At 54.1% G+C, this 27,249-nt stretch overlaps 2 protein-coding genes and 2 long non-coding RNA genes across 5 annotated transcripts in view; 2 read left to right on the top strand and 2 right to left on the bottom strand.

Moving 5' to 3' along the window:
* Positions 1-1,267: 1,267 nt before the first annotated feature.
* On the top strand, positions 1,268-3,523 carry LOC128813447 (uncharacterized). The gene is made up of 3 exons (XR_008439041.1): positions 1,268-1,352; positions 1,953-2,390; positions 3,214-3,523. It is a non-coding gene; the product is annotated as an uncharacterized LOC128813447 (long non-coding RNA).
* A 570-nt stretch (positions 3,524-4,093) lies between these two features.
* The window catches only part of LOC128813517 (basic salivary proline-rich protein 2-like), a 41,113-nt gene continuing 17,957 nt past the window's right edge, over positions 4,094-27,249 (top strand). Inside the window, exons 1-4 of the mRNA XM_053988712.1 lie at positions 4,094-4,158; positions 4,250-4,397; positions 4,700-4,958; positions 19,655-19,724. Coding sequence (XP_053844687.1) covers positions 4,094-4,158; positions 4,250-4,397; positions 4,700-4,958; positions 19,655-19,724 — 542 coding nt within the window. The remainder of the gene's footprint in view (positions 4,159-4,249; positions 4,398-4,699; positions 4,959-19,654; positions 19,725-27,249) is intronic.
* On the bottom strand, positions 8,130-9,221 carry LOC128813441 (uncharacterized). Its single transcript, XR_008439040.1, has 2 exons — positions 8,485-9,221; positions 8,130-8,324 (listed from the first exon to the last, which is right to left on the bottom strand). It is a non-coding gene; the product is annotated as an uncharacterized LOC128813441 (long non-coding RNA).
* Positions 20,697-25,364, bottom strand: LOC128813440 (uncharacterized). Of its 2 annotated transcripts, none has more exons than XM_053988569.1 (2): positions 23,980-25,364; positions 20,697-21,033 (listed from the first exon to the last, which is right to left on the bottom strand). In XM_053988569.1, exons 1-2 carry the CDS (start codon positions 25,012-25,014, stop codon positions 20,968-20,970), a joined length of 1,101 nt encoding a protein of 366 aa, XP_053844544.1. In that variant the 5' UTR covers positions 25,015-25,364; the 3' UTR covers positions 20,697-20,967. The 2 variants fall into 2 exon arrangements, with proteins under 2 accessions (XP_053844544.1, XP_053844545.1); XM_053988570.1 differs by lacking the exon at positions 20,697-21,033 and adding an exon at positions 21,585-21,913.

The following is a 27,249-nucleotide window of genomic DNA, read 5'->3' as shown; positions in this document are numbered from 1 at the left end:
ACAGGTGGGTGCAGGCTCCGTGAAGCCGCAGGAGCTGTTGTGGCCGGGACGGTGGCTCCTGGCACAGCTCAGCCGCACGCTGACATTGCCGTGCCGTGCCGTGCCGTGCCGTGCCGTGCCGTGCCGTGCCGTGCCGGGCCGTGCCGTGCCGGGCCGGGCCGGGCCGGGCCGGGCCGGGCCGCCAGGTGGCGCTGCGGCCCCGCCGCAGTGGCCGGGCTGGGCCGGGCCGGGCCGGGCCGGGCCCCCCGGGGCCGTCGGGGCGCGGACACCGCTCGGGTCCCGTCCCGCTCCCGCTTCACGTGCGGCACCGGGCAGGGCCAGCGGGCACCGAGACTCCCCTTCGCCCCTCCCGGCCCCTGCGGAACTCCACACCCCGGGTCGCCTCCTTTCCAATTCCCCCGCTCCCCATCGCACTCCCCTTGGGGGCGCAGGGTCGGCGGGATGGAGGGTGAGGAACCGCTGCTGCCCTCCGCTCTCCGAAAAGGCAGAGCCAGCGTGGGAGCAGTGTGGGATGTGAGGAACCGCACACGCACACAGGGCGCGATGCAGGGTTCTGCGGCTCGGAATGTGTTTCACAGCCCCTCGGTGCCCCTCAAAGTCCCTGCTGCCCCCCAGCTTGAGATTCGATGCGGGAGTTGTGCTTCACCCAGTTTCACCCAGCAGCGGGAGGCACCCGCTTTGCCTGAGCCCGCCAGGAGCCACAGGGGTTGCCTGTCCTCGGCCACCTCCATACCGGGGACTTAAGGTTTCAGGGTCTTTCTGCGGGAGCTCGGCGGGCGCGGGGTGTGGAGCCGGCGGGGAGAGATGCTCCAAGACTGCGGGTGCTCTGCCCGGGATGGAAGAGCCATGAGCTGCCCTGGAGTGAAGGGAAGAACGATTTAGGGACCCCCGGCTCCCGGGTGGTTGTAGGAAAGGACCTGGGTGCACTTGTTCTTCCCACCGATGCATTGTGTTAACGCCGATTTCTCTAATTTGGCGTCCTTTATCTCCTTATTTTCATCGTGTTCGCAAAAAATTAAATTCTAAAAAATCCAAACCCGCCCCATCAAAAAAAAAAATTATCCTCTCTCCAAAGCGTAAATATCAAAAATAAATTCTCCTCTAAATGTTTCTCGCGGCAGCACTCTGGGGAGGGATGATGACAACGAGCTCCGCTGCCTTGTCTGCAGGCAGGACCGGGCCAGGGCTGCCTGTGCCTCACCTGAGTGCCGGCAGGAAGGTTCGACAAGGCAGGGAACCACTAAAAAAAAAAAAAAAAAAAAAAAAAAAAATCACCACTATGAACAACCCGAAATAACCTCAAAAACCCGCCGTTTCAGCAGAGCTGGCTGCAATGCATAAGTCGGAATGGGGTGTGTATCGTCTTTTTTTTTTTTTTTTTTTTTTCATTACCTAGGTTTTTTGGTTTTATGTCTGTCTGTCATGCAGAGAAGCATCCCCATCCAGGTGCGCCCCGTCGGGGTCCGGTACCTGCGACTTCTCGCCAGTTTCTTGGAGACCCCACTCCCCGCCGGGAGCTCAGTGCTGTCTGTCGGATAATGGGGCGGTGGGACTTTGTTTAACCCCGTTGCCCCTGGGGCCAGGGGTCAAGGGCTTCCACTTCCCCCGGGACACGGCGGAGACGCCGTTGGTCACAACAGGAGGACAGCGGCGAGGAGGGGGAAGTGATGGCCGCAGTGTCCCCCTGTCCCTGCCGCGGCCCTCCCCGTGCCATCGGCGTGGAATCCCGTAAACCTCCTTCTCTCCCCGGCATCGAGAGGCTGAGAAGGGCTCCTGATGGGTGTTTTGGGGGGGCAGGCGGAGGCCAAACATCACCACGGGGCAGCGGATGATGATGCAGAGGCAGCCCCTGTTTTCCAGCATCCCCCGGTTCTGCTTTCCCCTCCCAGCTGGAGCAGGACGTTTTTAACGGGGTGCCGGTTTTAACGGTGTTTCACCCCCTCCCTCCACAGGTGGAGATGTCTCAGCTGCCCCCCCGGAGCCAAGAAACGGGAGAAACGGGCAATTTTTATAGGTGACGTACGGGCTTACGTGGAAATCCGTGCCCAGCACTGCTCTTTCAGCTTCTTTTTCTCCTGAAATAACCCTTCCGAGAAGCTCGTACCCCCCTATTCCAGCTCTCAACCCCTTTTTTCAGGCTGGGGAGGAGTCGGGAAAGAGGGAAGGAAAAGAGACAAGAAAAGCACCCCAACATCCCGCTCTTTCCCTGCTCGGGAAGCGAGCCCCGGAGCTCCCAAAGTGAGCGCTGAAGAGGGCGACAGGAGACAGGCGGGAGCCGGCTCCGAGGTGGAGGGGTCGGGGGTGGGATGAGAACAGAGGAGGATCCTCCTTTTCGGGATTAAGGGAGAACCAGCGAAGGAGGGAAGCTGGCGGCACCGCGGGCATCCGAGGTAAGTCCCTCTCCTGCCCGCAGCGGTGGTACCTGAGCCAGGGCGCTGCTGCGGGGGATGCTTTGAGGGTTCAAAGGAGCCCGATCCCGGGGGCGCCCATTCCCGGGGCTGCCCCATCACAACCACCGGGCTCTGCGGGGCCGGGGCTGCTTTGGCGGCTGCGGCTCCTGCGGAATCGGTGCCGGTGATCCCGGCCCGGGGGCTGCCGGCAGCCCCTGTCCCGCTCTGTGCCCGCTCCCTCGGGGCTGGGTCAGGGTCCCCCCGGGCCGAGCAGCCCACGGATCCCGCTCCCAGGCACCGGGGCTCCTCCCGTGCGTGTCTCAATTCGCTCAGGCTTGACTTGGCAATAAGCTCTCTCAATAGGGTGACAATAGAGCCCCGGTGGGACCCGAACAAAGAATTTGAAAGTAGTTAAATTGCAGGACACGTCCATCGCCTGGGTGCTTGAATTAAAAAAAAAAAAAAAAAAAAAAAAAAAAAAGAAAAAAAAAGAAAGGAAAAAAAAGAAAAAAAGAAAGAAAAAAAAAAAAGAAAGAAAAAAAAACAGAGAAAAGAAAAAGGAGAGAGACTTTTCTTTGGGCTGGTGAGAAAATGCTCAGGGTAAAAGTTGGTTTGGCGTCTTCATTTCAGCGACAATGGAGCAGAGCTAATTCAATAGGAAACGGGGGGATTTTTTAATGAAAAGACCGCCGGGGTTACACCGAAGTTAAGCTCTTGTGAATTAATTATTAGGGCAAATAAACTGGGAGGGGGGGAGCGCTCGGGAGGGAGTGTTGCAATTTCTTAATATTCTCCTTTTCGTGTTTAACGACAATGCCATTAGGTTTTCGACTCTGGGTGAGCAAAAGGATTTCTTACACTCCCCGGGAAGAGGAGAAGACGTGCTTTTTTTTTTTTTTTTTTTTTTTTTTTTTTTTTTTTTTTTTTAATGGTGTTAATTGCTTTTAAAATAAAATACTACGGAATTTGGCAACAAGCTCCGATTTCTGCTGGCGATGGCATTTTGGCATTTGGGGTTGTATTTCCTTTCGTGGCAACTCGCAGATGCAAAAAAGGAAAATAACGGGGGAATTTAAAAACACGAATGTAAAGGCGAGGCGGCGTGTTTGGCTGTTGCAGATCTCTCGGGCTCGATCGGTTTATTTTTTCCTACATAGAAAACCTGTCTGGGGATCCCTGTGTATTCATCGGGGCGGCGAGAGACTCCCCAGAGCCACTCCGGGGCATCGGTGGAGTGAATCGGAGATAAAAATTAGGAGCCAGGTTAAACGCAGGAAGGAAGAGGAGAGGTCGGAAGCGAAGTAAAGGTGTGCCAGGAGGGATTGGGGTGTGGGGGGTTGTGGGTTTTTGGGGAGGGCTTTTTGAGCCTTAGAGCAGAGGCTGCAGGCGGTGCAGTATGTGTGTGGTTCTGTAAAGACGAGAGGAAAGACAGAGACGGAGGGGAGAGGAGAGGGACGCGCCGGCGGTACCTGCGCGCCCGCGCCCCGCTTCCAGCTCGCTGTGGCCACCGAGCCCTGCGCTGCGGCTGTCGGGGCGAACCGGGCTCCGGGCTCGGCCTGTCCGTCGGGGAAGGCATGGCACGGCACGGCACGGCCCGGCTACACGAGGGACCCCTTTTCCAGGGCTGGGGACTCGGCCCGGGGGCAGCCTGTGCCCCGCAGGCGGGCCGGGCCGTGCCGTGCCGGGCCAGGCAGGGCCGGGCCATGCCGTGCCGAGCCGTGTCGGGCCGGACCGGGCAGTCGAGGGTCCTTTCAGCATTTGGACAGCGGTGCGGGGCCGGGAGGGCGGCCGGGGGCCGGTGGGAGCTGCCCGGGCCAGGGAAGGGTTAGGGGCGGCCTCAGCCCTTTCCCTGTCCGCAGTCACGGGGTCCGTTCCTCAAGGGATGGGGGGCACCACCAAGAGGGGACTCGGGTGGCGGGGTGTGTGGGGGGGCTGGCCCCGCTCTCCCCCCCGGAGAAGCGCTTCTCGAGGCCGGGGGAAGAGTGGGGCGCCCGGTGGGGCGGCCAGGTGAGCGACGGCAGCCCCGGGGGAGCCGGAGGCAGAGGGGCTCTCCGGGGGGAAAGGGGGGTACCCGGCCCCCCTCCCCCGCGCAGCCCCATCCTCGGGGGGTAATTAAGGGGTGAGGCGGAGGGGCTGCGCTTTCTGCTCGGCGGAGCCTGCCAGCCACCAGCCCCCGCCGCCACCGCCGCCTTCCTCCCGTCCTCCTCCTCTCCCCCTCCCTCCCACCGCCTCCTCCCCTCCCCCTCTCCCTCCTCCTCCTCCTCTCCGCCATGGTTGGAGTGAATAGGCGGCTGCCGGGCTGACGTCAGTGCGGGCAGAGCCTGCCGGCGGCGGCAGCTCCCGGCCAGCGACCAGAGCCGGCACCGGCAGCAGCCGGGAAGACGCACGGAGCCGGGGCAGAGCCGCCTCCGCCGCCCCCGCCGGCCCGCGCCTGGGGCTGGGGGCTGCGGGGGCCACCGCTCGGCCGGGGGCAGCCCAGCCCGCCCCTCCGCCCGCCCCGGGGAGGGGAATGGCCCCGCCGCCCGCTTCTCCCGGGACCGCCGTCCTGCCCTCCGCAACGGCAGCAGAGTGAGTGTCGCGGCCGGGCATCGCCGCCTCGGCGGGGCGGCCCCGGGGAGGCGGGAGGGTGCGGGGGGACAGTCTCCTCCGGGGGGGACACACCGGCTGCCGGAGGGGGAGGAGGGAGGCAGGGAGAGAGGAAGGGGGTATACGAAGTTGGGCCGGTCCCCGCCGGGAAGTTGGGCTCCTCCAGGTGCCGGCGGGACCGGGACAGCCCCGCGTCGCTGCCTGGCCCCGGCTCACCCTTCGCGGGGCACGAGTGGAAACACCGGGAACCTTTTGCTGCCGGGGACGCGTTTGCTCCGGCAGCTTCTCCCTGGATGCCCGGGACGTTGCAGCTCGGGAGAGGGGCCCGGGGCGGGCTGAGCCCCGACGGGACGGCGGGGAGCTGGGGCCGAGCGCTGCCGGGGGGCTGCCGAGTTTCCCCCAAACCTCCGCTCTCGCCGGTCGGAGAAGCGGCACCGGCCAAAACGCCCGGATGAGGCCGAGCCTCCCGGGACACCCAGGCTTTAGGCCGCGGGAGAAATCTCGGGCTCCCGAGGAAGTTCATCCTCCCGGTGCAGCGGGTGCTGCTACTGGGCCTGTTTTTAGGGATAAGAGGGAGGACATCAGGGCGTCCTGCTCCCCTGCTCGGATTTACCCCTGAGGACCAGCAACGGGGCTACCGCTGCTTGTGCCCTGATCTGCCACCGGCTTCTGGTGCCGGTGGATTTTTTTAATTTTTCATTTGCTGTATGCATTTCCTCTGCTTAAAAAAAAAAAAAAAAAAAAAAAAAAAAGAAGAAGAAGAAGAAAAGGGAAAAATTATTTTATTTCATCTTCGTTTATTATAATTTTCTTTTCCTTTCTGTTTTTACCCTCATTTTTAAAATTTTCTATTTTTCCCCCATTCATTCTTCCTTTTTGCTCCCTGCCTTCCCGCGACTGCTTATTTCCTCGGGGATCGTTGTTTGGCTTTTGTGTTTTGTTTTGTTTTGTTTTTTTCCCTGTATCACCCTGGAAGTGAAACGCATTTTAGGCCTCAGCCTTAAGGAAACCCGAATCATAGCAGTGCAGGTGGCCTGAGACTCTGCACCTGGCCGGATCCCTTCGACGTGCCTCCACCCCCGGCCCCCGGCCGGGCAGCACCTCGCCCCGCCAAGCGAGGAAGGTCCGGGGCGGTCCCCACCTGGGTCCCGGCCCCGACGGCCGGAGAGAAAAGAGGAGCCGGGGGTGAGACGCAGCCGCTTTCCCTTTTCGGCGCCGGGGCTTGCTCAGAGGCGGCTTTTAATTACTAAACAAAGCGACGCGTTTCCTTCACGCCCGTCGGGAGCTGCCGCTTCTTTGCCAAGCCCCGATGGTGAGGGGAAAAGCAAACACACCCCCCCACCCCGCCAAAAAAAAGATAAAAAAAAAAAGAAAAACCATCCTAAAAAAACAATTAGGAGAAGATGCAGCTCGAGGCTGCGAGGCGTGGGGGGTTACTCCAGGTTGGCTAAAAATAACTTATCCTAATTAAAGAAAAGTGACGTCAGACGTGCAGGACGTAGAAGAGGGGAAGGCAGCGGACTCGTTCCTGGGCGATCACGTTAAATAATTCAGGGGCGGCCTGGTGACCGGGCTCTTCCGAGGTGCGGCCAGCGGGGCCGCCCGCCTTGCCTGGCGCCGGGGTCACCCGAGGAGGCAGCGGGCAGCGGGGCCGTCCTGCCCGCGGGTGGGGCGGAAGGTCCGCCGGGCCGGGGCCGGTGCAGCACCATGGCCAGAGCCACGCCGGCGCCACCGTCCCTCCCCGTCCCGTCGGGCCGCCCGCCGCCGTGGGTGCTTTTCTCTCGTGCAGATGAAGGAGAGTCCCGCGGCCCCCGTGGGCGGCCCAGGGCAGGAGGACGCGAGCTGGCTCCGGGTGATGCCGTCGGAGCTCCGGAGCCAGGGCAGCCCCGCCGATCCCTCCCCAGGCTTCTCGATAGTGCTTTGCGCTGTGCCAAGGAGCCATTTTGTACGCATCCTGCTAAAATCGCGCCAAAAAGAAAGCCCAAACAACCCCTACCCGCCACAAAAAAAAAAAAAAAAAAAAAGAAAAAAAAAAAAAAGAAAAGAAAAAAAAAGCCACCCCAAAATAACCAGAATTAAAAAAAAAAAAAAAAATCCCACAATACCCAAGCCTAAAAACAAACAAAAATAGCCCGAGCTCATGGTGAGCTCTCCCACGTACTGGGGCTCTGCCTATACGGAGAGAGAGTGTCAAGGCGAGAGCTCCGAGCAGAGCAAAACATTGCCGAAAAGGAGCAGGGAAGAAAAATAATGTAATATATATTTCTGCCAAGAAAATCACCTCCTTTGACCGGCAGAGAGAGGGAATCTCGTCTCCAGCCCCGAGAAGCCCGGCGAGGCGCGGTGGTTTACCCGCAGCATCCTCGCCTGAGCGACACGGCGGCCCGGGGGCTCGGCACGGCGGGCGGGAGATCTCGCACGGCGGCAGCCGGGCAGAGCTGCGGCTTAGCAGGACTGGCGCTGCCCGTCTGGGCCCCCTCGCCGCTGCCGCAGGGACAACGGGGCTGGAACGGGGCCGCATCGCCGCCGAAACGGCCCCGGGAGTGGGGAAAGCTGTCGGCGGCGCGCCAAGCTTCTCCCCGCCACCGGGGCCCCGCGGTGAGTAACGGGGCCTCCCCCGTGGGGGTAAAGCGAGGCCGGTCCCCGGGCAAGGCGAGCCCTTCGTACCCGCTCGGTGCCACCGTCCCCGTACCCCCGGGCTGCCCTCCGAGGCAGCGGGGCGGGCGGGCGACTTCCCCCGCCCCAGCCGCCAGCATTCTAGCAGCGACCACCCTAACAGCGAAACCGATAAATTAGGAGAAAATCCAAGGCCGTAAAATTAAGGAGATCCCATTCATGGCATTTTTTTCCCCCCTCCGTCTCCAGTATAGATTAAAATAAACGCCGGCCAAGTCCCCTCCCGGGCCACTCCGGGCCGCAGGGAAGGCATCGAGGGGCTGGGGACAGAGAAATTATTTCTCTCCACCTTCTCCAGCCCCGTCGGGGCGGCCAGAGCAGAGCCGGGCCCGTTTCTCGTTAGGCAGGCGGCGGGAGGGAACGCGCAGTTCCCGCGAGCCAAGCAGCGGCGGCCGGGCTCGCCTGGGCGCCGGGAGCAGCGCCGGCTCGCAAAGGGCTGGCAGCCCTCGTCCTTTAGCTTTTAGCCTGATTGAGCTCGTAGATTTTATTTATTTAATTTTAAATTTTTTTTAAGGGAATGGCGGGGAGGGGGAGGGCGAAGAGAGGGAGAAATATATAATCCGAGCGGAGCTCGCCGGGAGCCGGAGGCGGCGGGACCGGCAGGCAGCGCTCTGCCGCGGCTGCTCCCGCCGAGATCGCTTCGTTTTGTAGCAGGTCACATTTTACCTTCGTCTGGAATTTAAAAAAGGAAATGTTCAGAAGCGGCGAGGGATTACAATTCTAATTTTTTTTTTTTTTTTTTTTTTTTTTTTTTTTTTTTTTTTTTTTTTTTTTTTTGTGTGTGTGTGTGTGAGGAGTAGGTCAGTTAAGCACCTCAGATAATCATATTTACCTCCTGGCATTTTAGTCTGATTATTGCTGCTGTTATTATTTGTATGTGCCGGATTCGCCGCTACACGCACATCGCGTTAAGAATCTGTGCAGGAAATAGCAGAACCTGGAGGGGAAATAATGAAAAGTGTGGGGAAATGGGGAGCAGAGGATGTGTGGGGGATCGCGGGTGCGTCCCCGGGGCATGTCTCGGGACGGGCGGGCCCCGCGTCTGGCTGCGGAGAAAGGGTCTTTCGGGCTGCCCCCAGGTGCGGAGGCCGGACGGGAAGGGATTGTTGGGGGAGGAGAAGGTGTTAGAGAGGTACGCTGCATGGAGGGTGGTGGGGGTGCATGGCGAGGAGAGGGAAAAATGGGAGAAGGAGTCGGGAATACGAAAAGAAAATGGATGGAAAGGGAAAAGGTGAGGAGAAAGGAAAGGCCAGGGAAAGGGAGAGAGTGAAGGGGAGAGAGAAAAGGAAGAGAGGGGAAAGGGAAAGGGGCGAAAAGGAGAGAGGGGAGTGCCGAGGAGGGGGAAAGAGAGGTTAGTTGGAGGTGCAGGGCTATGCAGGGGTGCTGCTCGCCTCTCCCCCAGCCCAGCGGAGGTGCCGCGGGGGCACGTCGGGGCGGGAGGAAGCGGGCAGGGGGTAGGGGAGGTGAGCGAGCCGCGGCGCAGCCCCCAGCACAGGCCAGGGCAGGGCGGGAGGAGGCGGCCGGTGGCGGGGTGCGGCGGAGGGGCCGGTGCCGCCCGTGCCGAGCCCAGCCGTGCCGGCCCGCCCCGTCCCGGCCCGGCCCGCTGCAAAGCCCATCCCGGGCTGGAAAGCGCGGGAAAGGGGGCGCTGATTTAAATGAGGGGTCGGGGATTGGCTGGGCGCGGCGCGACGTCACTTCCCAAAGGGGGCGATTACCATGCGAGGGGAGTAGAAGTTGGGCAGCGGGGCGGGAGCGCGAGTGCCGCTCGCCGGGCCGGGCCGGCGGGCTGGGCGCCGAGCGCCGAGCATCGGCCCCCGCAGCCCAGCCTAGCCCAGCCCTCGCTGCCCGGCCCGGCCCGGCCTGGCTCAGCTCGGCTCGGCTCAGCTCGGCACAGTCCGACCTGTCTCGGTACGGCGCGGTTCGGCTCCGAGCCCCCGCGGCAGCCCGCCGTGCGCCCGTGGCTCTGCCCCGGCTCGTCTTCTCCGCTTCATATTTATCTTTTTTCTCTCTCTCTCTTTTCTTTTTTTTTTTTTTTTTTCTTTTCTTTTTTTTTCTTTTAATTTTTTTTTTCTTTTTAATTTTTTTTTATGTGTGTGTGGTTCCCGGTGGCAGCTCCTGGCCGCCCTGCCCCGGCCGTGCCCGCACCTTGGAGCGGACGGACGGATGGACGGATGGCCGGCATCCCCGACGGAGGGATGTTTCTGTCTTTGGTTATCTAGCTGTATGAGTGTTGTGGAGCCATCATAAAGCTAGATAACCGAAAGTAGAAATGACTTCCAGACCTGCTCGCCCAGGGGAAGCGGCCGCACCAGGACCGGCAGCGCAGAGACGGCCCGACTCGCCGCCCTGGGGGCTCCAGGTAAGGGCTGCGGGTCCGCGACCTCCCCGTCGGGCCGCTCCGGGCAGCCCGGGGCTCCGCGGCAGCAGGGGGGAGGGATGGGGACGGGGAGGCGAGCCCTGCGCCAATTCTTCCTTTGCCAGATAAATCCGAGGTTTAATTATCGGTTAAACGCACGTCGAAATTCACTCCTAGGCTGGGGGGTGTTGCGGCTCTGGGAGGATGGAGAGAGCGAGCACCCTCCCCAAATAAACCTTCCCCCCCGTCCCAGCCTACGGGTCACACCACGAAACTCCCCAGCTTTTGGATATCTTTCCTTCTCTGTCTCTCTCTCTCTCTCTCCTGCTCTATTTTTTCGGCTTTGGATTTGATCCTGGCCTCCCTTTGGAAGGTCAAGTTGGTGAGAATGTGATCACTTTTTTGCGTGGTGGCTGTTGCTTTTGTTCGTAGCGGCGGGGGGATGCCTAGGGAAGGGGTCCCGCTGCTGGGTGCACCCCTCCAGCATGCAGCCGCCCGGCCCTGAGGCTTCTTTGGGAGCCGAGCGTTTGGCAAGGCACAAAGCCTCCCTCACCTCCGCTGAAAGCCCCAGAAGTTGAAACATAATATGTATTACAATGTCTGGCAAATAAAAAAAAAAAAAAAAAAAAAAAAGGTGGAAAAAGAAAGAAAGAAAAGAAAAGAGAAGCAATTGGCACATCTGCATTCCGTTCCCATGGCGACACAAAGCACCGTGCTCTCTGCCGAGCCTCCCCGGCACGTTTTCCCAGCTGGTGTGGGGCGAGAGCCCCTGGCCGGGTCTGGGGTCTCCCGGGCCCCCCGGCACCCTGGGGCAGCCTGGGAGCATCGCCACCAGCCCCTCGCCGGGCGCTGGCCGCTCGCATCCCGCAGGGATGATCCCCGCGCTGCCGCCAACCCACACGGGTCGTGACAGCTCCGGGAAGGCTGCAGAGAGAAACCTTCCTGTGGCAGGGGTTGCGAGTGGGCTCTTAGCTGGTTCTCTGCCCCCCAGGAGATGCTGCGGGAGATGGGGAGGGCTGGGAAAGACGCTGCCGCGTTCCCACTACTCGGCGAGGTGGAGCGCGGGTACCCTGCCCCATCCTCCGCAGTGGGCATCCCTTGCCGAGGGAGAGGGGAGCACCGCAGGGCCGAGCCGCCCATGCCCAGCGGGGGCGGCACGAGGTGGGAGCCCCCCGCACCTCGCAGGCAGGTTTTCCACCTTCCCTTGCACGGGGTAATGGCGTCAGATGCCACGTAGGCCCGCAAAGCTAAATCTGCCTGTGCACCCTTCCAGGGCCAGCAAAGCACCGCCATAACCACAGTAAGGAAAAAGGATCTCAGCCTGAATTTGGCTATACCGGGAGAAAGAAAAGTTCTGAGGAGCTGTTATTATATATTCTAATGAGAAGTCATTGGAGAAATTAAAAAGGGCAGAGAAAGACGAAGACGCCAGCACTAATTCCGCAGGAAGCCTCCCAGGGAAAAGGCTGTGTGAGTGTGAACGCTGAAAAGCATGAAGGCCTGGAATTAGACTATCATTTAGAAAGCGTTACTAATCCGAAGTTACAGCAGTAATTCCATGATTTGCTGGGTCCCACACGCAGCGCCAGAATTAAAGATACGGATTTTCTAGAAATGTAACTCAACTGTGGCACCGAGTCTCGGCAAGATCCGAATGAATCATTCATTCCAAAGGCAGCGAAAGACGTGTCATTAAGAACCAACCTCCTTCTCTCCAGCCCATCTGGAATATGTATACTTGATGCAATCCCAGAAATTGTGGAAGAGATCGGAGGTGGGGAGGAAGGAATGTAGTCCTTTCCCTCCTTTATTATGTTGGCTATTTTTAAGAAATAATTTTCCAATTATTTTCACAATATTGTGAGTGGCGCTCAATTCTTCTCCTATTTATTTTTTCCCCCTTTGGTGCGCCAGCATTGAGTCAGGTGCAAACGGTTTCAGTGGAGATGCTTTAAAACTAGACTGAACAAAGCAGGAGGGAACTGAGCAAGGTGCTTGATGAATGCATTTATTCCGGAGTAATGATTTGATGGGGGATGGAGGAAAGAAACATTCAAATTCCTAATGAATGTAATTCAGGAGGAATCATTCAACCAGCATGTTAGAGAAAATCTGTTTGGTGGGAGTGTTCTGCACTGGCAGAACCCAGGAGGTATTTCTGTCCCTGGCTTTTGTAATTGCAAAAGGTGAAAATATAAAAAGAGGATCTGAGGAAAAAAAATATACACACATATAATAAATGTCTTTGTGTGTGTATATATAAATACATATATATATATAATTTTATGAAATAAAATAGAAGTGTGGAAATCCGTGTCTACATGAGAACTCTTACAAAAGATTGATGCAAGCTTTTTCACCTTGCTATTCAATCAGCTGGTCAGAAACCACTCTTGACTTCTACTATTTTTTTTCCTCCACAAAATCACCTCTCCTGAGCTGATTTTTCAGGTATTTTTTTCAGGCCATGTACTTGGTACACTTACCCCAGAGCAGTTCCCCTGAAGGGGACTGAGACAGGGACTGAGCGATTTGGCCTTTAATGTCCAGGAGAGAGAAATTGCGGTTGAATTTTTTCTGCTGCTTTAAATGCTTCATTCTTGCCCCCATTGCTGGCATGAACCTATGGGTGTCTCGAGGAGGTGTGAAGGCAGCACCTTCTCAATTAACAAGGGATGTGGCAGTGAGTGATGGAGGACAGCGGGATGAGAATCCCCAGCTCATGCATGTGTGGGTTGGGGGTGAAGCAGTGGATGAAGCCCCCCAGCAAATCTCTGCTTGTGGCATACCCGCTGCATCTAGAGAGTCCCTGGCAGCCCACCGACAGGTCTCTGCTTTCTGTCTTTTTCTTTTGAAGTGCCATATTGGAAGGGAGGTCCCAAAGGGTCTGTCCTTGGGCCAGGGATGGATTTTGGCTGGACACAGTTCCCTTTGTGGCTTTGCTTTTTGCCCTGTTAGGGTGGCTGTTGGTTTGGATGGGTCTTTGCCCCTGCGTAGGCAAAACCCAGAAGGGAAGGCATCTTTTTCGGGAGTGCTGAGATGAGAGTCCATGTCCCGGCATTCCTGGTTCTTTCTCTTCTCAGTGGGACTCTCCTGATGGAGCAATAGGATGCAGCATAGACCAGACATGGGTGAGGTTCCTGGAGCTGGGTTGTGATGTCTTTGTTCTTCAGGCAGAGCTGGGGATGGGCAGAGGGAGACAGAAACAGAAGAATCAGCATGTGCCATTGGGGGATGAATGGAAAATACAGTTTGCGGGTTTCACCTCAAGGAAGTGATGCTCTGGGAGATTGTGTGCTCCAGCTCAGGATTCCCACCTTTTCCTAAAACTTGTCCGCCATGCAGTGGGTTTGGTTTGGTGCATGAGATAAAGGGGGTTTATACCAAATACCTGGGGAAGACAAACTCACCAGGGCTTGGGGTCAGGTGAAGGGGCTGTTCGGGCCCTGCTCTTTGAAGGAGCTCCCCTGGAAGCCAGGCTGTGTGACCGTGCACGCTGGTTATGGATGAAATCACATCAATGGGCATTTTTGTGGAACTGCCTGGCAATGGCGAGTTCCACTCTTGAGGCTGGGCTCAGCCATTTCTTTTGTCTCTCTTGGCTCCCATGCCTTCCCTGCACCCTTGATGCAAACGGGCAGAGCCTCCCTTTACCTGCTGCTCTGCCCCAACTTTGTCTGTGCCGCCGGAGAAAGGGCAGAGCCGAGGAGCTTGGAGGGTCCATCCAACCTGTGGCCATGGATTGGTGCTGCTTGTCCACCAGGAGGGATCACAGCTGCCTGCTGGAAACACTCATGTGTCTGGGTGGAGGGAAGGTGCTGATTTGGCACCAGCACTGAGGTGCCAGGCACATGGTGTGGGTACTGTGTGTCACCCTGACACTGCTGCTGCCACATCGCAGCCCCTCAATCGCTCTGCGCTCTCTGGGTGTCACCAGGGGCCACCAGCATAAGATGGACATGTGGCTGCCCATGCTGGCTTCCCCAACACACGGTACAGGGAGTTGCTCTGTCCAGGTTGGAGATTTTGGTGTTTCATGCCCACAAGCCTGGTCACCTTGGAAAGCTGTTTGCCAGCACCCAAACTGGAAAAACATCATCTTGGGCTTCTCACCATCCCTCTGTCCCTCTGAGTGCACATGTTTGTGACCAGAGCTTGCATACAAGGCTGGGCCATCACACTTCCCACAGACGGGCATCCGCAAAGAGTCAGGACAATGTTCTGGCTTTCGTGTTTTCTAATATTTATTCAGGGGCCCAGGTTTGGTTAGGAGCGTTTGCCTGGAAAGCTGAGGAGTGGGGGTAAAAAAAAGAAAATGGGGGGAGCGAAAGAACACAATCTCCGGCAGTTAGCTGTGTCTTGGAAACTCAGCTTGCTGTTCCTATAGAGGCTTTCTCTTTTCCTTCACCCTGGTCTGGCCTTAAGTACCACTTTAAGCGGGCTTTGCTCATTCACATCCAGGCTCCTTAGAGCAATTGAGCCCGCGGGGGTTTGAAAAGAAGGGACAGTCCTTCAATGGCAGGACCTTGGGCCAGGCTAATTGGTTTTGGTTCAAGGGGATACTGGATTTGTGAAAAGCCCAAAGACATCTTTCCCACGCCAAATCCCAGCTCTTCAGAGGGGGAAGTGAGGGGTGCTAGGTGGAGAAGGGAGCTGAAAGAAAGATGGTTTAGTTGAGGAACCTCGTAAGGACCTGGATGCCCGGCAGTCTCGGCAGGGATGGGTGCAGCCGGGGGCAGTGCCCAGGGTGGCACAGCAGCAGGGGCACGGTGCCCTTCCTCCTCCTCGGGGTAGGTGGACAGCGGTGGCTGGCTCCTGGTGGCATGCTGGCAGCTGTGGCCTGGTCTCATTAAAACAGGCTTTTTCAGTGCATGCCAGACTCCCATGGAGATGCCACGAATGCAGGAAGTATGGGACGTGGGTCCAGAAACCAAATTGCATCTGTGTGCTCACCTGCGCAGCCATGGGGAGAATTTGTTGAGGTCTCTTTTATCTAATTTTGATTTAGGAATTTATTTATTTTTAAACATTGGCTCTCTCTGGCACCATTCCAGCAGTCCCACGACCTTTACTCTCCCCAATCCATAAAAATCACTTAATTATTGGGCTGAAAATCAAGGCTTGGAAACAAAGCCAGCTTATGGGACCATCAGCTCTTGATATATTTCCTGAGAGGACATATTTCTGGGCACCTTCAGAGCAGAGCACGCAGCTTGTTGGATATGAGATATCAAGGCATTATTTATTGAGGAAGTCTTCACACTCCCTCATCTGTTATAATTAACTGATGACATTTTTTCTTAGGTTCAAAATATGGTGAAAAAGTATAATTAGCACGAAGCTGAGGCACTGCATTAAAATGTCTCCTATAGTTAATGTAGGGTAGTCGTGCTATTTATTATAGGAGGAGCTGGCTCTGACCTCTGTGTTGCCTAACACTTTTTATTGTAAAGATTCTTGAACTTTTTTTTTCTTTTTGAGAACCTCTGACACTCCCATTGTTTGCTGTGGGCCCTTGAAATTCGTCTGGGGGAAGCTCTTCGAGTCGAGAAATGCCTGTTCTTTGTCCCTTAAATTCCTTTCAGGTTTAGCTGAATTATGAATTGTTCAGAATCACGATTTCCCTTCGCTTGCCTCTTGGGGGGAAAAAAATTAAAATTTATTGTTTCCTTGGAATAATAATAACAGATTAGGAGCAGGGTGAAACCATGGACTCCCACCACTTTATTGCAGAGCTCTGGACCAGCCAGGGAAGGTGGGAGGGTGTTCACAGCCAGCTCCATCACCCCTTTCCACCTTTAGGTCATATCCTTCCAGCACAGACCCATCTCCTAGAAGAAAACTCCTGCATGTTCTGGTGCCAGGAGGAAAAATTGAAGGGTATGTGGGTGCATTGGCCTGGGCACTGCCAGCCCCAGCAGTCCCCTTCTCTGCTGGCCCCGGGAGAGCAGCCTTCTGCCGCTGCCAGATAACATTAGTCCTGTATTTCATAGTGGCAGAAATCTGTGCCGAGGCTTGGGGCTTGAAATCTCTCTGCCCGCACAGGATGAAGCAAGGATGGGTGCGGGGTGGAGGAAGGGGAATTTGTTACACTTGCCTACAATTGTTTTTCTTTTTGCTTATATAAACAATCTATTATTTATTAGCTATAAATAATGCATTTTTCTGTATGTTTAGAATGCACGTGATTTCTGTATATTAAAAATGTACATGGTTGAAGGCACCAAAGCAAGCGCTGCCAAGTTGGGGGGTACCTGATTTCATTTTGACCATGAGACGTTAATTCAGCCTCTCCCTGCCCATGCCCTTATGAGGCTGACGACACGGTCACAGCCTATTTTTAGCTCACTCCCTCTTTTCCTGTCCAGAGTGGCTGCACAGCGAGGTGGAATTAAGGTTGCATGGACAGCCATAAATTGGACACTTCCTAACTTTGAAGTGCTTGACCACACAATCTAAGCGAGGGCTCTTCAGGGCAGTATTTCTGCATGTGGCATTAACTGCATTGGCTGGGGATGTCAAACACAGGGGTAGAGAAGCTGTAGAGCAGAAAAGACCTATCAGACTATTGAAAGTGTTCGTTTGAATAGGTGGGGGAGTCAACAGAGCCTACACTTGATCTGAGCTAAATGGCCAAGAAGACATCTCCAAGCTGAGAGGGGGGAAGCCTTTGTTCCTTCAGTCCCTGCCTTGATGTTTTCTTTGCCTTTGGTTTTCCCTCGATCCCTCCTAAGGAGGTTTGGGCTCCTGCTCCAGAGGAACCTTTGGCTTGCGTAGTGAATTTTTGTGCTGGTGGAAGCGAGGGTGTCCCAAGGAATGTGTGCACACACACGCACACTCCCGTCATCACACCAGCAGACGTGTGCTACCAGCTTGCAGGTACTTGCTGATTGGTGTCCTTGCCTTGTCTTGCTTTGCCTTGCACACTCCCTCTTTCCCATGTCACTGTCAGGAGCCATTCCACATGTTGGAGGGAAAGGAGAGGCCTTTTTGTTTTACATAGGAAGGATAATCTCCTTTTTAGCTGCTGGAAGAATTACTCCAACGGTGATTATATGCAAAGCACATTTATCTTTGCCTGAAATACGACTTTTTTGTTTTCTTTTTTTCCTTTGTTTACTGGTGGGTATCTTCATTCTGGCTCTCAGTAAGATGCTTGGCTGTCTGTTTTTGAGTGGAGTGGACACCTTGAGCAAATCAGTCTGGAAAGTAAGCAGCCCTTTGTTTTACTTTCCCAGGTATAATGCAGTCACAGCCCCTTGCACATACCTTGTGCCAATACCAGAGCACTCTCCCCCAGCTGGCAGTGTATTTGCCCTGGGTTATAATTATTTGACTGAGCAGTTTTGTGTTTCCAGAATTCCTGGAACCTGATACCTGCCTGGGGCTGTTTCTGGATCGGCACAGGTACCTAAGTGTCCTGCGTTTGGGTTTCCATTGTTTGGTTTTGGCTTGTGTTTCATGAGCATCTCTTTCATAACTTTCCCCCTCTCTCCTGCCTCTCAGTTCAGCAAAGGGCCTGTCTATCTGAATGCAGGCAATAAACATCTGTTCTCACCCTCACTTCTGTTAATGAGATAGAGACAGGTAAGCATCACACATACCAACTTCCCTGCTCTCAGCAACATCAAGGAAACGGTGACAAGCTATTAATGGAAAGTGATGGTCTGGGTGCTAATTAGTGCTTCCTTTTCAACTTTTACCTACATGTCTGCCGAGATGCCCATCCCAGCCTCTCCTCTCTTCCTGCATCCCTTTGTTTCCAGCACGTTGTGTTCACTGTGCACATTCCATGTCAAAGAGTCTTCTCTATTTTTTCCCTGCCGATCACTTTCTGCATCCCTTCATTCCCTGTTTTTTTTCCATTTTCCCTGTCACCCTCATTCTTCTGTGGTTGTTCTAGCCAAAGAATAAGCTTGATATTATAGTAGGATCTGAAAGCTTGGGGATCAGATATGTGAAGTTGGTCAGGAACTGCTCATCTTCATCACTGGGTAGTAATATTTGCTTGTGGCACTAGTGCATGGGGTCAAATTACCCTGGGGATGTGAGGTCAGAGATCTATCCCCTCTTCCCACAGGTAATGCTGTTGGGAGCCTCCCAGCAGCTTGCAGGTCTTGATCATGGAGCAATTAGTATTTAAAGTAGATCTTCTGGTAATGCCCAGAGACCAAGTAGGACAGGCCTCCATGGTGTGAGCCTGCAGGAGATGACAGGTCCTGCCCCAGAGATTTTGTGATCTAAACCCTAAGTGGTTTTGCTGCCCACCAGTCCCTGTTTTTTTTAATGTCTGGGTTTTGAGATCCACCCCAATTTATGCTGCTGCAGCAACATGATTCCTGGTCTCAGCTTGGTGCCCAGTCTCTCCCTTTTCTCTTTCTTCTGGTCCCTGGGCTCTGCCCCTTCCCCAAGGACACTGATCATCCCCTCCTCACCTTTTCTGCATGGGCTGTGGGTTTCTTGCTGCCAGGCTTGTGTCCCAAGGAGCTGCCTAATCTGCCCCTGTCATTCCCAGTCACAGGCTCTGCACACACCATAGCTTTATGGGGAATGCTTGCAGGGCAGTAGGAAGAGGCAGCCATGGTTTGCACATCAGCTAATTAATTTTCATGACTGAACGATGCTGCCTGGTCTCTTGTTTATACTCCTTGCCTCTCCCCTTCTCCCCCTCCTCGCTGACACACACACAAGACGACACATCTCGTAGGAACGTCAGCATCCTTCCACAGCCTTGAGACGCGAGCGGTTATTCTGTTGGCTTGTCAAACGTGGGTTTCCCTGCTTCATGGTACACAGGGGCCCCCTGTTTCACATTTGCTGATTCTTATTAGACCCAGCGCGCCAGGGCCCTGTCTCTCCCTGCAAAGCAACGCGCCGCATCCCATCCATAAATCCAACCCTGGAACAAAGCCTCTTCTACCCTGCCCCATATTTCTACCCAGCCTGCCCGCTTTCCCCTCTCTCTCTCTCTCTCTCTCTCTCTCTCTCCCCCTCTCTCCCATGCTGAAGGTTTCCTAGTGCCAGGGAGATATGATAATTCTTGTGAAGAGAGCATGAAATGCCTCTGCTCTTTGTGTCTGTTTAATTCAATGAGAATCCCAGCCCCAGATGTCATGAATGGTGGGCTTTGTGCTGGCCCTTCCTAAGCCCTAACCGCCAGCCCAGCTCTCTGTCTTTCTTGTTTCCCACCACTGGATACTGATTAACAAACTAAATTATTTTTCCTCCCTAATGATGTTTTCCCACTTTGCCCACCAGGCTGGAAGAAGCCACGGGGAGGAAAGAGTTTGTGCAAAGGATGAGATAGCCAGGGAGAAAATTAAAGAGACAGTGTTGCTGTCTGGGGTCTGGCAATGCAGGTCCACTCGGCTTTATTTCCTTGTTAGAGAATGGGGTCGTGTCTGGCTGTATTTTACGTGGCTGGGTGTGTTTCAGCCGAGGGACGGGCTTGAAAGCATCCGAACAACGTATGCTCTGGAGCATGCCAGGGTCTGTAACTCACTTGCAATTGTGTGTGCAAGTTTGCACGGCCCCAAATTTAAGGTCTCTTTTCCAAACGTGAGTGACATGTGGTAATTGCTTGACATCCATCCATGCATATGGGAACCTCTTTCTAATTGAGACAAATTCTCTTTTCCTTAATCAGACATGACTGAGAGTTCGTGGAGTGGGATGCCTTGGGAAGGGCTGGGACGTCTCCACCTGAGCAAGGAGAGGTGAGTCCCTGGAAGTCTTGCTGAAGGATTGAGTTCAACTCATGCGTGGGAGACCAGCTCCTTTACCTGATCCCTCCCTCTCTCCCACAGCCAAATTCCCAGCCAGGCTTTTGAAACGGGGCCAGTTGTTAGCTGCTGCTAGAGAAGACCAGCAGTGATAATCCAGGGAGCCTGGATGGAGCTGGAGGCAGGTGGCCAAGGCAGGATTGTGCAGAGCCACCTGCTTCTTGGAGCCTAGCAGTGCCTCCTTGCTGGACACCAGCAAAACTGTGTCCAGCAAACACCCTCCTGTAGCAGTAAAAGAGGGTGGGTGTCAACCTTGTGAGTAGAAAAGATGGTAGGGAGGGAGAGAACCTTTTAACAACAATCTGGGGGTGTGAGTTGTGCTGTTGGGAGTCATTGAGAGGGGGTTGGTTTGGCATTTTGATTTAAAAAAAACCCAAACAAATGAAAAACCAGAGGAGCCTCTGTGTTGGTGGTGTGGATTCCTCTCAGCTGGGACATGGACAGGGACAGGTCTGATGGGCAGCACAAGATGGAGAGCTGGGTGTGCTTAGGAAGGCTCTACAGTGGTGCAGTGCTCAGCCCTGCATTTATCAGACAGCACAATATATGTATTTATCTCTCACAATTGAGAGCTCAAGTCAGAGAGGGCCAGAGCCTTGCCTTTCCCTGTGCAGATCTGGGAGGCTAGTGCAGGCTCAGCTTGGCAGTAGCTGCTCCTGTCAGCACCACGCCAGTGCTGCAGTACCCAGCCAGTTCCCCTTTTCCTCACCTCCACTCAAAGGGGGAATAAACAGGGAAAAGGGAGTTGGTTGCCTGCACCCACCAAGCCCCTGCAAGCACACCCACTGGATCCCGCAAAGCACTGCCTCACGTACGGCCTTTGCTTCCCACTGCAGTCACATCTGACCCTTATCACTCCTGCAAGTTAGAACAAGGCAGGAAAAATGGCTGTGCAGTGAGTTTCTTCATGCACCAGGATTTATTAAGAACAATAGGGGAAATCAATCCATCTATGTAGAATACATCACAGGCTGCAATGGGATAAAGCATTTATTCCGCTCTTGAAGGGTAGAGCTATAACTCATGGGAGGCAAAACCCTTAGTGCTCTGGAGTCCCTTCCCTTCATGTGTGCAAAGAAATGCTTTAGCCCATGGCAACCTACCAGCTATTGAATTTGTGTGGAGAATCTGCCGTCCTTCCCCTTTGCCGGCCCCTTTTTGGAAGGCGAGTCACTCATTAAAACACACCTCTGGAAAAATGAAGGGGCTGTCGGTTCGAAGGCATCTCTGCATCTTGGTTTTCCTTTAAACAGAAAGGGAATAGAAATGTCTCAGTGATTTAAAAGCAACCCCCCACCAATTTTGAATGGACAGACTGTGCTTTAACCAACGTAGGATTTGCTGCAACTTTCTGCTGATGCCCAAGGACCAGGCGCTGCAATTACAGCAGAGAGGGATGGGTTGGGGTGTTGTGACAAGGCAAGATGCTGTGCAGGGAGATGTGTGTTGTGCAGCTGAACACCTCCAGTGCTGACTAGATAGATGTGTGTGTATATATATAAGTACTCCCTGTGCCCAACTCTCTACTCGTGGTTGAAGGCATGCAGTGCAAAGACTGGAGCAGTAGTTAGCAGGGGCAAAAGGTGACCAGGATTTGTTATAATCTTTCTGGGTGTGAGAGAGTGTGAAGCTGGCGGGGGGGTTGTGGGGGGGGCTCGTGGAGGGGTGGCATTAATAGTGAAATGGTATTTTCACTAAGCCTATTTCCACTGGGTCTAATCTATGTTGTGGGAAGAAGATCTCTTCCATAGGGCAGACGCAGCGAGGCTGGTGAGCTGTTTGGAGGGGTCTGGGCTGCCAGGGAGCGCAGGCAGTGGGAAGCGAGGCAGTTGAGCAGACACGTCAGACAGCCTTCCTCAGCAGAGATGACTTGGTAGGTAGCGTGCTGTTGGGCAGATGGGGTTAATTCTTACACCCAAATCAAAAGGCAACCGAGGGGGGAATGTTTTATTAATGAAAGCAGCCCTTTGTGAGTATTCCTCCCGAGGCACGTTCCCTCCACCCGCTGCCTTCCCCCCTGGCTGCTGTCTGGCCCCACGTCTTGCTCAGTACCTGCTCAGCTGCCACTCACCCACTGATAGGTTTCATCAAGAAATGTCTCCATATGTGTCTGAGTCCCGAACCTGGGTATGTGGGATGGGAGGAGGAGGAGGAGAGATGAGTCCTTGGCCATGCTGGAGACAGGGGTTTGCCACAGGCAGGCAGAGCTCGGGCTGTCACAGGTTGCACATCAGCCCAATGATTGCTGCAATGGTGCTGCATGAGTCACCTCTTGCTGGCACCAAAGAGCAAGAGGAACAAAGTGCAAGGTAAAATGCAGGTTGAAAGTGGGTAGGGGATGAAGGGAACAGCTGGAGATTGGGTTGGAGAGGTTGGAAGTGCCTTGCCTACCTTCCCATCCCACCACCTCTCTGCCTGCCAAGCAATGGGCTCAAGAGAGGAGCAGGGGATTTCTGTGCACCCAGAAAGTAGCCTCTCCTGGTCTTTCCTACCCTGCTGTCTCCCTGTGCCCATGTCCTCGGGGGCCCTAGATATCTCGTCCTGTTAAAGGACAGGGCCGTGGGAGTGTCAAGGGCTGTGTGTGGAGATTATTTCTGTCGCTTTGTTAAAAATAAAACAAAAGCTGGTTTATGACAATTGATTCAGGAGAAAGAGGAAGTGGAGCTCAATTCCCAGAGCACCTTTTAGCAAGGCTCTGCATGCGCGCGCGCGTGTCGTACGCGTGTCAGAACTGAGCACCCACGGAAGGCCGGGTCGGGAAACCTCACATGGAAGCGGGGAAAAGACCCCAGTGCATGGCTGCTTCCCTGAGGGAACCCCCGCAGGGCTAATGTTTGATCTGAGGCTCCGTTGTACTCCTCTGAAACCTTGGGATGTCAGGAGCTCGAAGGGAGCCTGGGATGGAAGAGGATGCTATTTGCATTTTCCTATGAATGCATCTATTTGTATAAAGCTGGTGTCTCTGTGCATGCGCACACTCCCCTGCGCATGCATTTGTTTGAAGAGCAACACGCTGTCCCTGTAGTGTTCTCTGCTCAGGGCCAGAACTGGTTAGTCTGAAATTCAGACTCTTCCTGGAGGAGCTGCAACTCCCCTCCCCACTTCAAATCTAGCAATGGCTATGGACATAGGAGTCCCGAGATGGTTCACCATGCGATAGCAGAGTTTCATTGTGGGGGATGAAGGCTCCCCCTTTCAAATTTGCACAGACATCAAAAGAATCTGGAAGGTTCAAACAGATCACAACGTAATCAAAATGCCAAGCCACCGTCTGCTTCTGCCTTTGGGTTGACAAGCAGGATTAGCACCCAAGGGAAGCAGGGTGTAATAGTGTTTCACGGGCACTGTGAACAGCCCAGGAGTGTGCGGAGTACAGAAAGGTTAGCCGAAGGGCAGGTCTAGCTACAGACGTACGGTTGGGGGGCGGATTTTGAAGCAAGGAGCTGTACTCATACAACCTCCGTGGGTATTTACTTTAGCAGAAGGCAGGACTCTCCTGTATACCAGTGATGTCACGCTGGAAGCAGTTTAAGCTAAACTGGAGAAAGCCAGTTTAAAGAGTGAAGATGTGCACCAGCGTGGCGAGGAGCAGCAGCAGTTGACCTATAGTGCTGTCATTATAATGGTGTGGTTTTCCGTGTAGACAACCCTGGAGCGGAGCAGCTAGCCTGCCATCCCTTATGTTTCACTGTCTAGCTGAGATGTATAACATGGCCCTGCCTGCATGTGGTTGCAATCACCCTCTGGTTCTCCACAGAGTACTGGAGCAGAAGCCGAATTTTCAATGTGCGTTGTGTGCCTATTGCACCGTCTGAAGTAGTCCCATCATAGCTAAAGACACATTAAATGCTTCCCAAATACTGCTTTAGTGTCAGTAATTGCTGGTCTTGTCCTGAGGGCAGCCCGAGACCAGAGATGAGGGTTCCTTGGTTGGTATTTGGTGTTGCTCATTTGGAGAACTGAGCAGCACTGACGTGTCCACAGTAAAGCTCCCATGGAGTGAGAAATGTATCTGTAACTTTATCTGTGTCGTCTGTGTAACCATGCATTTTATAACTGACCTTGTTTTAAATTTGTGTTAAATTAAGGTTTAGGAAGCTCGTGTCTTCTTTACTGATATTGCTGCAGTTTTGATTTGGGATTTATTCTGTTTTGTCCAGGGGAAAGGCATAATTTATCTATAACTCACTCTCTGATGGCTGGTCAGGTGACATCTTGCCTTGTAGCTCTTGGAATACTCTATCTGTCCAGGCCGTGTCTTCCAGGGCCAGTCCAGTGCCTGGCAGCCTTCAGAACTCGCTGGGACGCAGTGAGGCAGGCGGTTGCCTGTGTGGGGATCAGCCCGCTCGTGTCCAACGGTAAAGCTATGGCAAGGAAAAGCCACCTCTGTGGCCACGGGCAGGGCCCAGGCAATGTGTGCTGCCTGGTGAAGGAGAAATGTACCAAGAGTGTTCCAGCCAGGAGGGCTGGGGAAAGAGCTGTGGGAGTGCCGCGTGCCCAAGGCACCGCAAGCAGGGCCCGTGCTAAGATGGCTGCTCGCCAGCGCACTCTGGCCCACCACGGCAACTCCTTTTCTCCTGAGGCCCCCCTTTACTGGCTGCCACTGCTCCCGGGTGCCCACTGCCTCGGGGCTGGCGGAAGGGAGCCCACTGGGATGGGCCAGCTGCGGGCCTGAGGCAGTGTGGGCCCCGGCGGCCATTTTGCGGGAGGCGAGCGCCGCCTGTAAGATGGCCGCATGGGCATGAGGTGGGGTGCAGCGCTGCCTTGTCCTCGCCACGCTGCCTCCCTCACGCCGTCCCCTCCTTATCTTGCTAATTACCGATGAAGGCAGAACAATAACGGGAGCTGGCATGCCCCAGTTCTTTCTCTGCCACCTCCTTCCTCGGGCGGAAAATCTGCGCACACACCTCCCCCCCACCGCCCGCCAGCCCCTCTGTGATATTAACTGAATTAACATACTTCCTAATTTGCCCTGTGTTTTTCCTGCGCCGGCTCCCAGCCGCCTCGTCATGGCTTCTCCAACTGGTGGGGAAGAAGCGAGTGTGTTCATCCCCTCCGCTCGTTTGGTTGTATGCGAAAAATCCTTAATGACATCTAAAAGGGGTGGCGGGACAATAGCCCACGCGGGGTTTGGCAGGAGACGTGCGATATTTACCCCGCCAGACCATCCTCTCTGCCTCTTTGCCGAGGGATTACGACGGCCGCCGTCCCCGCGTTCCTCCATTTATTTATTTTACTGGTGGCGGGGGGGACGCATTGGCACGCGGCTGCTTTGTGTGCCTTGCTTCACCTATGAAAAGGACATATTAAGGTGTTGCCATAAACCCCCGGATGACAAAGAAAGCGCCTTTCTCTTCTGCTTGTGGGCAACAATGACAGAAGCCTTTAAAACCAAGAATTTTTTTTACCCCCAATTGCAGAAGGCTTCCCCTAAAAGGAACTTAAATACATACCATTAATTCTAAAGCACTGAGCTCCTGCTAACTATGCCATGCTTTTTGTTTCTGATAGTATTTGTCCATTGCAGAGAGCAAGCCAAGGATGCGGAGCCTCCCCCGCCCTCCTCCCTTTGTTTAAGTGACAAAATGTTTCCATGTTCTTGTTTAGAAAATAAACCTTTGTGGGTTTTTCAGCTTTTAGTTTTTTTTTTTTTACCCATTTATCGTGGTGTGAAATCCAAACTCCCCTTCTTCCCAGATCTTGGGAATCCATGTTCCTCATGATCAATTTTCCCTCCTTTATCTAAAAATACAACATTATTTTATAGCATTACTCTGAAAATGCAGCAGTTATATTTTGAATTTGAGTATTCAGAGCTTCAGGATATTGCAATATTTTTTTTTACAAGCAATGAATGAAATGCAATGATTTAAGTGTGTAATGCACAATACAGATGCCATGCATTGTAAATACATTTCAGGGGCATAAAATCCAACACCGAGAGCCGGTGTTCCACGAAAGCCGGGAGTCCAAAAATAACTGTAAAAATGAATTGTCTGTCGGGACGAATCTCTCAGATCCAAGCCAATATTTGCAGGGTTACAATATACAACTGGCTTACTTATTGGCATAAATATCTCATTTTAAAATGCCGATGATAAACTGAAAAAGAGGTGAAGGAGATATTTGACTGATTACTGGATGCCATGGATTCCCTGCATTTAATTTCATACTTACATGCTATTTACTTATCCCATGTTTATGGGTATGCGCTTTAGCTTCATATAAATCTCTCCTGTCTGTCTGTCTCATTGAGTTCTTTTCTCTTCTGCCATCCCATCTGCTTCTCATGGTCCTTCTCCTGAAACCACATCACAGGATCTAATGGGGATAATGGGAATCCGCCTCTGGTCTCTATCATAAACATGCCAACGTGGGCTATTGTGTCGGGAGCTGGCGGTCACCAGATGGTGCTTGGTTGCCCAGGGTCTGTGTCACTGGGTTTGGTCTCTCGATAAACCAACAGCTCCTTTAGCATTGTGTTTTCCCCCAAGATCTACCTACCCTGGCTGAGGAAGGTGTAAGGACCTTGGGTAATGAATCCCCAGGGATGAAATCCTTCTGGGTGTGTTGGGCGCTTTGCAGCCTCAGCTATGCAGCTATGAGCTGCCCTTGCAGAGCTGAGGTTTGTTAATCCCTGTGCTCAGCCGTGTTCACCCTGTCTGCATTCCTGGAAAGGAAAATGAGTGTGGTAGTTTGGGACTGAATGCTGTCTCCATGTGAAAAGCGGTCCATGTCAACCTAAGCCGACATCTTGCTACCTTTATGTACCGGGCTTGGGAAGACAGGGCAGAGACATCTCTGTGATGCAGACAAAATCAAGCCGTCTCCTCTTGCCTGGGCTCACAGACAACTCTTGAGTGTCTGAAAAAGGACTGGCTTGTGGAGGTATCATTGAGAGATGTAGATGTTACAGAGTGACTGAGGTATGGGGCTTTCCCTGTGAAAAAATGTCCTCCAGCCAGGAGAGACCCAGGGACAAATCCTGCTCTTCATTATGTGTCTGTATGTCCTCAGGAGGTCCTGGACATTGTTGTACATGTGAGCTGCAGAGCGGGGATTAATGCAGAAATAAAGATTGAAGATAAAAACAGTGAGAGCGATGTCTCTTCCTGAACGCAGACAGATGGAGAGAGCCTGGCATAATTACATTTAGCAAAGGGCCGCCATGAATGAAACCAATTAAAGGAGAAGCAATGCTCATATGAGAGAGAGAGGGAGAGAGGAAAGCAACCATCTCTCTGGGTCTTCTTGGGCATCCACCTTCTATGGGGGGTGAGTCGCGCACAGTCCCCAAGTCAGGGGTGAGCTTGTGCATGCACCTGCCTCCTGGCTTAGGGGGACTTAGCTTATCTGCCATGGTGAAAAAAGAAGGAAATGGGAAACATCGGGTGCTGGCAGGGCCGGCATGGAGCTGGCTTGCAGCCAGCCCCAGCCTCGCCGTCTCCATTGTCTCATG

This window comes from Vidua macroura, chromosome 12 (genome assembly GCF_024509145.1).
Source record: "Vidua macroura isolate BioBank_ID:100142 chromosome 12, ASM2450914v1, whole genome shotgun sequence".
NCBI lineage: Eukaryota > Metazoa > Chordata > Aves > Passeriformes > Viduidae > Vidua > Vidua macroura.
The sequence above is the reverse complement of the archived record's forward strand: the minus strand, read 5'-3'. Positions and strand labels throughout refer to the sequence as shown.

Bases quoted from the DNA above. Each gene is read 5' to 3' on its own strand.
- LOC128813440 (XM_053988569.1), bottom strand. From the start codon at position 25,014: ATGGAGGAACGCGGGGACGGCGGCCGTCGTAATCCCTCGGCAAAGAGG. The intron at 21,034-23,979 runs GTGAGTTATAGA...TTCTGTTTAAAG, and splicing joins ACCTGACCAGCCATCAGAGA to GAAAACCAAGATGCAGAGAT.